At 37.7% G+C, this 14,516-nt stretch overlaps 2 protein-coding genes across 3 annotated transcripts; both read right to left on the reverse strand.

The window, feature by feature from the left end:
• Positions 1-3,808: 3,808 nt before the first annotated feature.
• On the reverse strand, positions 3,809-4,792 carry LOC137728273 (uncharacterized). The gene has a single exon (XM_068467108.2). The coding sequence runs from the start codon at positions 4,759-4,761 to the stop codon at positions 3,850-3,852; it is 912 nt and encodes a 303-aa protein (XP_068323209.2). The 5' UTR covers positions 4,762-4,792; the 3' UTR covers positions 3,809-3,849.
• Positions 4,793-6,673: 1,881 nt separating this feature from the next.
• Positions 6,674-13,775, reverse strand: LOC137730224 (uncharacterized). 2 transcript variants are annotated; one of them, XM_088678821.1, is made up of 9 exons: positions 13,544-13,775; positions 12,191-12,377; positions 11,722-11,960; positions 11,383-11,601; positions 11,171-11,269; positions 11,005-11,082; positions 10,449-10,902; positions 9,344-9,446; positions 6,674-9,253 (listed from the first exon to the last, which is right to left on the reverse strand). In XM_088678821.1, exon 9 carries the CDS (start codon positions 7,556-7,558, stop codon positions 6,725-6,727), a length of 834 nt encoding a protein of 277 aa, XP_088534947.1. In that variant the 5' UTR covers positions 7,559-9,253; positions 9,344-9,446; positions 10,449-10,902; positions 11,005-11,082; positions 11,171-11,269; positions 11,383-11,601; positions 11,722-11,960; positions 12,191-12,377; positions 13,544-13,775; the 3' UTR covers positions 6,674-6,724. The 2 variants fall into 2 exon arrangements, 1 of the variants encoding a protein (XP_088534947.1); XR_015952792.1 differs by having other exon boundaries at positions 8,934-9,253; positions 11,005-11,073.
• Between the last annotated feature and the right edge of the window lie 741 nt (positions 13,776-14,516).

The raw sequence follows: 14,516 nt of genomic DNA on the forward strand, positions 1-14,516 counted from the left end.
ACTGCCATCTTCTCCACTACAAGTGGGGAACGCGGGCATCTTGAAGTTAAGTGGAAAAGAATTTTGCTCATTGATATACTTAGGGTATATCTTCTGGTAGGTGATCCTGAATAGCGGGCGAGCCTGAGGTTGAGCATTATGAGCCACCATCCTTCTTAACTCAGTTAACTCATCTCTAAGCTGCTGGTTGCCTGCATTGTTGTATGGGATATGTAGGGTTCCCCATTTTGGGCTGCAATCATTGCCCAATAAGGTTTCCTTTTTTGGGTTGGGTTGTCTTTACTTAGCATCCCCTCCCTTACTGGCTAATGGTAGGGGCCTATAAGAAGGAGGCTTATCTACCTTGGTAGGCTCGCCTTTTCCACTAGATTTTCCGATTAACTGGGGCATTCCATACTTCCTTCTTTCTTGCCTACTCCCCTTACTGTCTAGTGAAAATAATAGGAGGTTGGGCAACTTTGCTTCTATGATCTCCTCCAACACTGGCTAACTAGCTCCAAATCCTCCCTTGTTTTTTCCTTTATCCCTCTTTTCCTCAAACAAAGGAAACAGGGGGCTAACTGGCTCTTTTTCAGGACTAGCCTTTCTCATCACTTCCCTTGCATAACCCTTTTTTGGAGTAGAATACTCCAGATCTAATCTTCTTTGCAAACTCCCTATTAAAGAACAGAGTCTGCTTACTTCCATTCTAGTTTCCAGAGTGATATTCACCATACTTTTCAGCACTTGTACCATGGTGGCTTGCAAATCTTTATTGGTTACCTTCCCTCCTGACTTATCGGTTGAAGTCGGGCTCTCTAGAATAGTTGGTCCTTGAAGGGAAGGAAAATCCTCTGGATGATTTGTCATGCTTGATCTTGGTAAACACTAGGGTGACCTGTATTCTTTGTTCCACCTGAAGGTTTTCTCCTTCCTTCTTCTTCTTGGCATACAAGACTAAATTAGGGTCCCACTGGGCGTTCCAAAACTATGTTAAGGCGAAGATTTCTCTAGAGAGGGATCCTCAGACCTCAACACAGCTCCCCAAGGGATTGGCACTTTAGATGTGTAGTCGGGCTCGTGCTTGTTGATGTGCTACAAGAAGATGACAAAGTTAGTTCTGAAATGTGCCTTTGTGGGCCTTAGGTGCAGGCCTTGAGGCTCGCAATCAAAACTAACTAAGTGCTAGTCGTACCACTGCTATCTCAGTATAGCAGATGTATAACAAGAGTGTTTTTAGTCGATGACTTGCGCCCCAAGTTACTCGGACTTCTTGTTATCAAAGGATTTTCGTGATGGGTTAAGTCCACATTAAGTTCTTTTTCTTGCCTTGTACCAAGGGCTTTTAGTTCATAGTCTTATATGTTCAAATGAAGGGAGTCCAGAGCCCTCTAAGTCATTTACTTGGTTCTTGATTGATTTTAATGAAAGCATATTCATTAAAATGACTAAATCCAGATACAAATGAGACTCTTAAAGTAGGAAAACTGATGGAAACAACTTGAATACATACTGGAGAATGCATTAAGTAATAGATCTACAAATTCAGAAAACAAACAAAGAGCTTCGAGCAAGATTTCACCTTGTCTGTCAAGGTTGAACTTCTTGCAATCACTTTTCTTTGTGTTAACAAGGGTTTATATGCTAAAAAGGGATGGATGGTAAACAAGACTACACGAGGGAATCGATACTACGATGGTTAAAGGTAGCATAACTTTAAACTAGAGAAAGAGAGGCTTTCTAAGGAAATCTAGACAAGAGATAGCTTGTCACTAAAGAGGATTGAATCTGGGTTGATTTCAGCTTTTGGATGCAAATCTGGCTTAAGAGCAGAGTTTGTATGTTTGTTTGATTGGTTGAGTGTCCTTGTCTCTGGGGCCTCTTCATCCTTTTATAGGCAAATTAGCCCGATTGTTGTAACTTTGTTCTTACCTGAAAGCATTTGGAGGGTAGTGAGTCATCAGCTTTTTACTTGTAATGCCACTAGAAAGTGTTCTTTGGCTAATAGTAGGTTAGTCTCCATCACTTGTCACTTTAGTGGCAAGCACGTGACTTGCATTTTGGTTGAGAATGCCTCAATTTGGTTATGGCCTTGGTTGTGCTTCGGGCAAGTCTCCTTTTATTAAGCATTCTTGGGCTTTTCTTCATCTAAATCCAATGTTCAAATATTAACCCAAACAATAGGCACGGAATGTCGCTGCAAATGCAACTTGAAATTGGACCAAAAAGCTTAGACTTTGTACTCATAGTTTTAGGAGTTTCTTTAGTAGTTTGCATTACATGTTATATGAATAAATGCTTGCTATCCATTACCGTTTAGGGGTTAGTATTTTCCAATTCATATCTATTAGCATTTAGGGCTTACTGTTTTCTAACCAAGGAAAAAAGGAAGAATGCACCACAGTGCAGGCGCTGTACCAAACAATGGAGGTTGTTTCTAGGAGTTTCTAAGAAAGTTTTCTTTTACAGAGTTATCATTCATTTCACGTTTGACGTGATGCAGGGGTTAGTGTTTTCCAAATTCAATTAGTTTGTTTGATAAATTACTTAGTTGTGCTTACTATTATGTAGTTTAGTTGTTTGGAAAAGCCTATATCGAAGTTTAATATTGATATGCATGAACTCAACTATTGTGTCAGTTTTCCGTTAGGCATGTGTCAAAAATTGCATCAATACTCCATATTTTTGTTTTTTTTGTAGCCATATTATTTTTAATTAAATACTTGGAGAGGTGTTATTCCTATACCAATGTCTTATCTTCCCACCCACCTTTTTATGAATGTTTTAATTACAAATTTGTCCATTTGTAAAATGACTTAGTTATCCCCTTTTGCATTACTTTTTTTTTTTTTAAAAGAAAAAAGAAAGTTGGGGAGTGATAACCCTCACGCTATATTTAGAAAAATTATATCCCTTAAACCCTAACTCATCATTCTCATCTCCTTTCATTCAGAGAAAGCAAAAAGAATGAACTTAGAAGATGACGTTTCTATGGAAGAAGTAAATAATTATGTCTCCGTCGAAAAGGTAAAAGATAATTTTATGTGGGTCACCTTGATTTGTCGACATGTATATGAAATAGTGACACTAAAGTTTCATGTCTCAAATTAATCATGCGATTCTAAGTGAAAAAAAAATTAAAATACACAATAATGCGTGATATGTTTACCTGCCCCGGCCTCTGTTTAATGTAAGTCTCTCTCCACAGTTAGCATGCCAAGTTATCTTATGGTCCCTCTAACTGAAAGACAGCTAGGATATGCTTAGTGTTTAAATCATGTGAGATGAATAATAGCATTATTAATTAACTGTTGATTAATTATACTGATTAAATCCCTTGAGACAAGTTGCTCTTGACAGCCTTGAAACTTCATATAATTTGCTTGAAGAAATCCCATATGATCTCAATCGAAATTACGAAATCTCCTAAAACTTTACCTCTCATCATCTAAGTTGAACAGACATGGTTGATTTAATTGTAGTTACCACAGCTTTTGTTGCAGGGGATAATGATGGCATCAGTTAACAGAGGTTTTGATAGACATACAGTTAATTATTTTTTTTTTAATTGGACTAAAAGGACTTTTTTTCACCATTAATTGCACTAGATTGGTACCATGCACAGTATCATAATTGAAAATTTGATAAGGCAAACCGAAGATTAATGTTTGTTTTAGAGCTGGCGTGAACTCTTGGTCCAAAAAATAATGCTTTTCAAGAGAGAACAAGAGCAGTGAAAATTTAAGCAGAAGTATATATCATTTTGTATTACAGATGACAGCACATGCATATTTCATTCATGTACAAAGATCTAGTTTCTAGAGCAACAAAAATCTGGATGTTCATGATAGTACAGCAAAATTTTTACAATTAGTTGCTGAGGGTATTGAGAAGGGAAACTCTATTTTTGATTAATCGACGGAACAGACTTTCGAGTCCTTCTTCAAGATCCTGACTGCACAGTTCCAATTGTTGCAGCTCGCTTTGCACATTCTCACCGTCGACCATATTGTCAGATTTGCTTGCCTCTTGACATACAAGGGAGTTCAGTGCAGCATCTACATCAGCAAACTCATTTATGCCGGTTTTATCATCTTCATCACAAGCAACCTTTTTGGTGAGCATAAGCTTCGAAACGAAAGACCAGCTACTCATCTTTGATTGTGACTTTGCTCCAGAGATGAAGGACAAAAGGGACTCAAACACTGTGAGAGTGACTGCTTCAACCTCTCTCAGAGCACCAATCAAAGCCACGGCTACATTGTCTTTGTTAGTGGAAGAGAAGGTGCATTTCTTCTGAGAAGTCCTCAAAGTCCCCAGGGCCTTGCAAATTGCTTTCTTGACCACCTTCCGTGAGGCTGAGTATTTCCTAACCTCATTAATGAACCCGCTTTTGCCTCCCCTTCTTCTGCGCATGATCGATTGGATTTCACGTACGCATTCCTTTGTGTGTATCAAGGCATCCTTGGCTGCTGTACATACATCCAAGAGCCTAAGAGAACCATCCAAAAGCTCATCCACCCATTTCTCATTTCGCTCCCGGACAAAGGCTTCTTGGGTGAGGGGCAACTGAAACAAATCGTTCACACAATTGTGCAAATCCAAAAGACCACTCAATCTGTGGCTTATCGATGATGATGAAAACGAAGAGGAGACATCAGAAGCTGCTATTAACAAGAAGTGATCTTCACATTGTTGAAATAGCGGGTGTGGTTTCGAAGGTAAGCTTATCGACCGAACATGGTAGTTGGATTTAGGGTTTAAAGATGAGATCGAAGCCATTTTTTTTTACTTTGCTAGCAAAAGAGAGAGAGAGAGAGAGAGAGAGAGAGAGAGAGAGAGAGAGAGAGAGAGAGAGAGAGAGAGAGAGAGAGAGAGAGAGAGAGAGAGAGAGAGGTTTTGGAGACTTGAAGTTCAATTTTTGCAATTTTAAGTTTGCTTATGCTTTCCTTAAACACCTACTCTACATATATAATGGGGCATGCAATGAGTCAAAGGGTAGCTAGGGAGACATAAAGCATCTTATCACATATTTCGATTTCGATCTATACGCTTTCAGTGGTGTTCATGCAATGTTCCCCAACACCAACACAAACTTCAACTCATAACCCTATTATTTTAACTCGATCATATCCCAATGTATCTCCAATTCATAGCCAGTGAGATTTGCTTCATGTGATAAACTAGTAGTTAATGATGGGGCTGCACGAGGGGGCTGCGTTTAAATAATCATGCAAAATTAATTCAAATTTGCATTGTGTAATGTAAACTGTTTAGAGAGATGCAAACATAAACCCCCACGTGGTTGGCATGCCTACCTCTTCAGAAGACGAGGAGGCCGCTTCACGCGTGTGCAGTGTGCACATGAGAATTTGGAGCCGGCCCGTTGTACGCCTCTACGCCAGTGATTACAATTACCTGTCAATCATCATCATCACGTGTGGTTTCTTGGTTGTACAACAATGCTTGTTTTATCTTTTCCTGCTCCCAAATTTTTAATATTTCATGCATGGTCTTATGGTCACGTTAAAATTTCACTTTTTGATCAATGGTTAACCATGTAACTTAGGTTATACCTTTTGTTAATAAGACAAATGGCTGCTTTTTGTAGTCAACTTGATGAATGGATTGCCTAATGATGTTGTTGGTTACGCCCCATTTCGAAGAAAAAAACTAAAAATAAAAAGTGCTAACTTTTACAAGGTTGGATAATACTTGCATGCTTCATGTGGACTGCAGAGGGTGCGTTGTTGGCAGTATCGCCAATATCCTTCAATTGCCGAGTCAAAAGGCCCACACGCCCTAACAAGGCCCATTGCTTGAGGTACAAGGCCAACAGCGCATCCTGTAGCTCTTTTCAACATGTTGACTGTAGCTGGAGACTCATGGTTCTTGTCTTGACTTTCCTTGACCTTTAAGGCCTTGTTTATTGCCCTCTTGATATCCTTCCTAGAGCTAAGGTATTTTCTAACCTCAATCATGAAGCTCGTGTCATCTCCCCGTCTTCTACGCATAATTGATTGAAGTTCGTGTGTAGAATCTTTTGTTTGTGACACGGCATCCTTAATGATTCCACACACATCGAGGAGTCTCAAAGATCCATCTAGTTCATTGGTCCATTTTTGTCCGCGCTCTTCGGCAAGGCTTGTTGCGTTATTGGCAAAAGAAGAAAATATTTGACACAGCTAATAACTTCTGGGTTTCAGAATTATTAACTTAAAGAAGTAAAGCAAGGCTATATTATGGACCTTGAACACCTATTTTTGGTCTGTATTTGTCCATCTAATTAGCATATATTTATTACTTTGAATGGCATGGATTGTTGTCCATCGAGACAATTGGAATCTTGATAGCCTTGACTTTTGACATAATTTGAACCAATCACATGTGATGTCACCAGGAACATTTCACTTACTACTCTGAATTTACCTCTTAGGCTTGACATTGGGAAATGATAATTCATTCAATTATTCGCCTGATAATTGGTCAATAATGACAAGTTCATTTTCTTTTGATTTTTAGATTCGAGTCGATGAACAAGATGATAATCGGAATATACATAGAGCGGTAATGGTTAAATTTTGGTGAGTACTTGCAAGAGTATAGGATCTATTCCGAAATGAAAGCTTTTGAACAAAGAACAAGAGTAGTTGAAATTTCAAGTAAATGAGTATATCATTAATTGTATGGGAAGATTATATACAAGTGTATGGTTTTCATGTACAAAATCGAAAAACATAAACATCTAATGATTTAGGATGTTGAGGAGGGATACTCTTGTTTTGATCAACTGCCTAAATAGGCTGTCAAGTCCTTCTTCCTGACCTTGAATGCATGACTCCAGCATCTCAAGCTGGTTCTGTGCGTTATTGGATTTGCTTGTCCTATGTAGTGCAGTATCGACTTGTGCAAACTCATTTGCTTCGGTTTCTTCACATGCAACCTTTTTAGTGGGAATCATCTTGGAAACAATTGACCAGCTGCCTGGCTTTGACTTTGGCCCAGAGATGAAGGACAGAAGTGATTCGAACACTGCGAGAGTGATTGCTTCAACATCTCTCAACTTGCCAACAATGGCAACAGTCTCCTGGTCGTTGTTAAGGGAAGAGAAGGTGGTTTTGCTATCGATTCCCTTTAGATTCTTCATAGCCTTTTGGATAGCCTTTTTAACCATCTTCCTGGAGCTCAAGTATTTGTTAACCTCACTTGTAAGAGCTTCAGACTCACCTCCTCGCGTTCTTCTTATGATCGATTGAAGATCCTGTACATATGCCTTTGTTTGCAAGACAGCATCCTTGGCAGTGCTGCAAACGTCCAAGAGTCTGAGAGAGCCATCTAATAGATCATTGGTCCATCTCTCATTCTGCTCCTGGGCCAAGGCTTGTTGTGTGAGGGGCAACTGAAGCAACCTATCAACACAATCATACAAGTCTCCGAGGCTACTTAGGTTGTGGTTGATTGATGAAGAAGATGTGGAGGTGACTTCGGAGGACCTCAATATATACAAATGTTCATCAACTTGTTGAACGATCGGGTGTGGCCTTGAGGGGAAGCTGTTAGAGCGAGTGTGGAAAGTCATTGCTTCTTTGTGATTTGAGAGAAAAAAGAAATGAAGACTTTGTAGTTAATGTACAATTGAGATTGATGAGTTTCTTTCCATATGCATCTGCCTAATATATAGTGTTGGTAAAGGGAAGGGGACATGGAATCTCATCCACTTCGATCACAAGCTAAACGTAACATGATTTCGATTTGGATCTATATGTTCCCTGTCAAATGTCTATGCAATGTCTCATCTCAGACCAGCAATACCAACTCATGAGCCGATCCATATTGCATATAAAATGTCAGAGGGCTCTATGCAATGTCTATGCAATTCCTTCACATGATTCTTTGCCAAGGAGGAGGCATGATTTGCAAAATACATTAATTTGTGGCTATGCGTTGAGTTATTTGTCATTTAAACTTTTTTATTATTTTGCATATAAAAATAAACAAGAGAATCAAGCCCTCTTTTTGAATGAGATCAACTGACGATTATTGATTATCTTCCTTGAGACAATTGGAATCTTGACAGCCTTGACATATTTGATATAATTTATATAAATCCCATGTGATCTCATTCATGCATTTTCATAAATTTTGAGAAATTACAGTTAATTATTTCATTTTTCTGCATGATGGAAACATAGTGCATGCATGGTCCTAAAATAATGCAGACCTTGCCTGATGCTTGCTCAAAGACCTGCAAATGATTTGATGATAATTTAACGAATCACATACTTTATTATTTAGGGTGATTTTGTATAAAAATCAATCAAAAGTTATGATACTAACAATTGGTCAATTAAATTTATTGGAATTATAAATAGGTCAATGAGACTTTAAGATACATTAAAACACCTCAATCAAATTAAAATTACAAATGACGCCATTACTATTTAAAACACCAAACCTTTCGATCTCCTTCATTGTAAATCACGCCTCCCACCACCCTCAAACTTCAACCTCCCTGCCTCCCACCACCTTCAACCTCTATTTTTCAGACATTGCAATGCAGTGTCTGCTTCATGTTATGTGATTGTGCATTCATATTCAAATAGGTTTGTGAATTCAGACACTTCGTTGCAGTGTTTGTTTCATGTTATGTGATTATGCATACGGATTCAAATATGTTTGTGGATTCAGACACTGCAACACAATGTCTGTTTTCAGTTATGTGGATTCAGACACTTCGTTGCAGTGTCTGTTTTCTATTCTGTGATTGTGCATTAAGATTCAAATAGGTTTGTGGATTTAGACACTGCAACGCAGTGTCTGTTTCTTGTTCTGTGAATTCAAACACTTCGTTGCAATGTCTATTTCCTGTTCTGTGATTGTGCATTGAGATTCAAATAAGTTTGTGGATTCAGACACTTTGTTGCAGTGTCTGTTTCCTATTCTGTGATTGTGCATTGAGATTCAAATAGGTTTGTGGATTCATACACTGCATCACAATGTCTTTTCTTGTTATGTGAATTCATATAGAAAACCAACAAAGAAGAAGACCGGAATCGCAGGGGAGGTGGCCGGAAAACTTCAAATTGCCATAACGGGTTCATTTCTCAACCAAATTCAAAGATTCAAAAGCCAAAATAAAGCTCAAGAGGTAAGGAATAGAAATATACGTAACTGGGGCTGAGGCATGGCCGTAGTTGGCCAGAAAATACCTGCAACCTTGCGGGTCCTTCGTAGGAAATTGGGGAAAAGTTCTTTGAGTTGATTTTCGTTTAACCTTCACCAAATCAAACGGATTTTCACATTCAAACTTTGGCATAAGATCAGAACCATAAAAGGAAGAAGTTCATGAGTTCCCAACCCTTACCTAGTTGAAAAATCACGAAGCCTCGTCGGAAAATATGGAGGTAGAACTCTGAGTTCGAGTTCGTAACCTGGGGTCTCGATTTTAGTACTGAGATATTGGTGGACTTTGTTGAGGTCAAGGAGGCCATGTTGCAGTCATAGAGAGAAAGAGGGAAGGATAAAAGAGTCAAATTTTAACTACATATAATGACTTAAAGCTTACATGGCATTCATCATTAACCTATGCCTAATTAATAAAAATATATCATTGATTAAGTCTAAAACAAAAACATGTCATTATATATGACTAAATAGTAAAGTTTTTATTGACTTTTGGCTAAATTACCTTATAATTTAATTACCTGCATAATTGAGTTCATGCATTAATTAATTAGGCCTAAACATATAGGGTGGGTGGCACAGGGTCAATGTCACTTGTGCTATTGCATATTTAAATTATTTGCGATAATTAATTAATCAGTTGCCTGTGTTGCAATGCAGGTGTGGGAAGAGACATTGCATAAAACATCGCGTAAGATCTAAATTGAAAACATGTTACATTTGGCTGATCAATCAAATCTATCCTCAAACAACACTATATATTAAGAAAACGAAGATGAAATGTATATTGGAACATTAACCGCAACTCTCAAGGTCTTCGATCTCTAACTCTATCTTTTCATTTAACACACAAAGACGCAATGGCTTTCCACACGCTCTAACAGCTTCCCCTCAAGGCCACACCCGACACTAGTAGAAAAAACACTTTGCGCGATGTAGGTACCTTCGTCGTGCAAAGTCAAAAATGGTTGCCTGAAAAATAACGCAACGAAACCTTCGTCGTGCACTAACTGTCCCACCAAGGCAATGACAGTAAGATTTTCGCGACAAAGAAGAAACATACGTCGTGCAAAGTGGCTTAGTGGCTTTGCACGACATAGGTTTCTTCTTCATCGCGCAAACCCCTTTCTTTTGTTTTGGTCAAAATTTTTTTAATTTTAGTTTTTAATAAATATTGTAATTAAATTCTAAACAATAATTAATTAACCAAGGAACAATATTTAATTATAAAATATATGAAAATGTACATACAAGATATTCTAACAAAAAAAAAAAAAAAAACTTACAAGTACTCTTCTAGGTTTGATACATCAGGCTATTGGGTATCGGCAAGACGAAGTGGCTCGGACATCAAAGGTGGAGCAAGATCAAGTGCTGGTAGTGAGATTTGGAAGCTGGACTTCTGTATGGCTCGTACAAGGTCTCTCATCTGCACGGCATAGGTCCTTATCTCCTCGTCCTGGACCGCAAGCTAACCCTTTAGGGTTGTCACTTCCTCCTTTAATGCATCGACCTCTGCTGTGTTCGATCTGGAAGAAGAGGCACTCATCTCACGAATCTGCACTTTCCCCATACACCGAACAACCTTGCCATGACGACGATTGAAGTTCTGATCCAGGAAATCAGTCAGGATCTGAAAACCTGCATCCACGGGTACCGTGACATCCTCGATCGAGGTCTCCGCGGGAAGTTGCGATGTTGCTTCTTGGAGAACAGCAGTGCGCTTTTCCACCATAGCATCTTGTAATAATAAAGAAAAAACATATAATGTTTAATAACAAAATATAAATAATATTTGAACAATTCATAAATATAGGAATAATAACAATTACATATACTTACATGAAGCTGCTTAGTTGTCTCATCACCAGGTCGAACGTAAACGTCCTCGAACAGGTCAATCTTTGGGAACTTAGAACCCTCATGAAGGAAAAAAACATTAAGAAAATTTTATTAATCAATAATAATAAATAAATTGTATAAAATTTCAAAATTAATATACTTTTACCTAACTCCGTGCCTCAAGCCTATATGAAAAGGGCTTCGAACCGGAATGGTGGAGATGTGTCTTTGACTCTCGAGCTTTCTTGCCAGCAACAGATTTCTTCTGTTAAACACACAATATACATGTTAGTGCGACTATTTGAAATAAATTAACAAAAAAAGCTTAAAAAATAACTAAAACAATAATAAGTTATTATTAAAATATTTTGTACATACCACAAAATTTGGGTTCGTAAAATGTTTGCAGAGCCACTGCCATTCCTCTGACCGGTCCTGCAACTCAATTGGGCAACCATGAAGGCGAGCAATCTCTAGATCATCCCATAGCTTAAAATGTGTGTGAAGATTGTTCTTCCAATGTTTGTACGGGGTTGCTAAGGTCTCCTCTATGTAGGTCATGGCCTCGAGGGATATGTCCTGAAGATCATAAATGACCTACGAATATGAAAAATAATAAAATAATAGTAAGAAATTTAAATATTAAGATAATATATTTTGGTTTTTAATATTTGTAAACAAAATTAAAAAAATAATAAAGGCTAAAAATTAATATACCGACAACTTGTCTTGCACCAGTTTCTTCGTCTCCTCGGGAATTTCTGCCCAAGACTCCCACTGCATAGGACAATTTTGTCGAATAACAACACCATAACTACTAATGATGCTGCTATGTTGCTGTGAGGTAGCCGCTCCACAATGTCACGGGTCATACGCAATCTTGATCTTGGAGGCGGCCTGATGTACTCTCTGTGCCTGCTTCAGCGTTTGACTACGCCCCTTGGTGTTTTGTTTAGCTGGTCAAAAATACTTAAATGGTGAAAACCCTACGCTTAAATTTGTACAAAAAATTCGACACAACCTCCCCTAATAGTATAGCATTTCCCAAAACCTTAAAACAGTAAAATAACAATAATTCACAACCTACAGCACAATTTCACAGTCCAGCAAATTTTGACCATCATAAAAATAATAGTTTTAAAATGAAAAAAGAAAATACAACGTAGTGAGAATTAGAAAAAACTACCTGGCTGGGAGGACTCACCCTCGATTAGGATGCTGAGGAAGTGTGATCAGAAGGCTTCGGCTTGCGGCTGGTGAGGCCGCCGTGCACTGAGCGGTTGAACCGACACTAATGGCGTCGATGAGATGGGCACCTGGGACATCGTAGGAGTAGCCTTAGTAAGGCATGTACCAATGATCAACCGCGACATCTATACACCTTTTGAACCATAAAATTATAACATTAGAAACTAATCCTTTCCTGCATTTGTTCACACACAGACACACACACACATATATATATATATAGCAGTAGTGCAACGGTAGAAACAATACTAATTAAAGATGGTTAATTGCCAAAAATTAGGAGCAAGAGTTCCTGTAGAATTGAAAGTAACAGCAGATAAACTTAACAAATCCCAATAAGCAACTAAAATAGGAAGTACTCTATGGTTAATAGCCAAAAATTAGGAGCAAGAGTTCCTAGATTGCAGGCTGTGTTTTTCAATTACTATGGGGAACTTGCGAAGGCTCTTGAACACTTTCTTGAATGTGCTCTAGTAAGAAGTACTCTATGGCTGTTTTTTTCAATTACTATGGCTGTTTTTTTCAATTACTGTGATTGTTTTTTTTTTCAGGATGTACTCTAGTAGGATCCCTGATAAGGAATCTGTCATAGCAAAGTATACTTTTCGTTCTGTTGTTAAGTGTATGTATATAGTAGAACAGTTATTTCTTTGACCTTTTGGATTTATAAGCAAGTACTTGATTGGTTTAGGGATAATGTACTTGTACTGATTTTGTTTCCAAATTTTAAATTTGGGCCTCCATTTTGCTTTAGTTAATATGGAGGCTTCCAACTTCCATTGAGGACCATAATTCAGAAATTGAAAATTGGGACCTCGGAGCTAGGATTTATATTTCAAGTTCATTGCAGGAAGTGAACGATACCATGAATGAATTGGTATGATAGCTTATCCTACATGTAAGACTGACCCAACAAACCAATCAACAAAAAATGCATACCCAAATCAAACATCACAACATCAATCAAAACACACAAGAAACTTACAGATTGAGCTATTCAAACCCTATATCGAAATCTAAACGGAAAACAAAACCCACAGATAAGAAACTCACAGATTGAGCTATAAAAAAAAACAAAACAAAACTGACCCACATGAAAAAAAATCAAATCTAATGGTTATTATCTCATTCCACCCACATCAATCGCAGTCCAAAAAAACCCTAATTTCATAGCCATAACAGCGAAACCAGCATGAAACGACTGATATCAAATCAAAACGACAACAATCATATCCAGAAACCAAAAATCTAATCAGCAATTACCATCAATCTAATTAGACCGTATACTTACATGAACAAAATTGACCGGCGGTCGGAGAAACTAATGGGCGATTGGGCGGGAATGCCTTGTGCAAGCTGAGCTGAGGAGGAGATTTGGCTGGAGTGGAGGAGGATTTGGGTTTAGGTTGGGAAGAGAGAGAGGATGAGGAAAGTCAGCTGGAGTGGAGGAAGAGAAAGAGGATGAGGTGGAAAGTCGGCTGCAGCGAGAAGAGAGAGGTAAGCGAGAGGAAGGATTTTGTGCAAAGTGCCTATTATTAAAAAAAATATGGGAAAACTTGGGAAATTTTTTTAAAGACTCCTATTTTTTACTATTGCACTGTCAAAATTATCACAAATGGTGCGATGCAGGTTTTCATTTTGACGTCGCGCAAAGTGCTTTTGCGCAACGATAACATTGTGGCGTCGCGCAAGGTTTTTTGTTTTTTTTTTTCAAAAAAAAATTATTATAAATTTTACTGAAAATTTACTTAATAAATATATATATATCATTGAACTTAACAGGATACACATTGTATGAAACTAGTTTCAACGATCCAACCGTCAAACTTGTTTGTATATATTCCGAGATTGCATACGCAAAAAATTGCAAAAGACAAACATTCAGAGATTAAATAACAGGACAAAACTTTTTTACGGTTATAAACGAAAAATCACAATTTAACAGTTATTTTAGATTTTGTTGTTTTTTACAGCTACACTCCTTCACCTTATATGAATACAACAAACTAATTTGATTGTCAATTTAAAAAATTTACACTGGTAGATACCACAAAATCTTATGTTATACTTAATGAAAGTATAAATAAACTCTAAGTGTTAGGGAATATATCGTTTTGATGGGATACGAATTGTACGAAACTAATTTCAATGATCCAAACATCATACTTGTTTGTATATACTTCAATATTGCATAAACCAAAAATCACAAAAATAAACAATCAGAAATCAAGTAACGGGACAAAACTTTTCAACGGTTATAAACG

The sequence above is a fragment of the Pyrus communis genome, chromosome 10, assembly GCF_041283825.1.
Source record: "Pyrus communis isolate YQ-2024b chromosome 10, ASM4128382v1, whole genome shotgun sequence".
Taxonomy (NCBI): Eukaryota; Viridiplantae; Streptophyta; class Magnoliopsida; order Rosales; family Rosaceae; genus Pyrus; species Pyrus communis.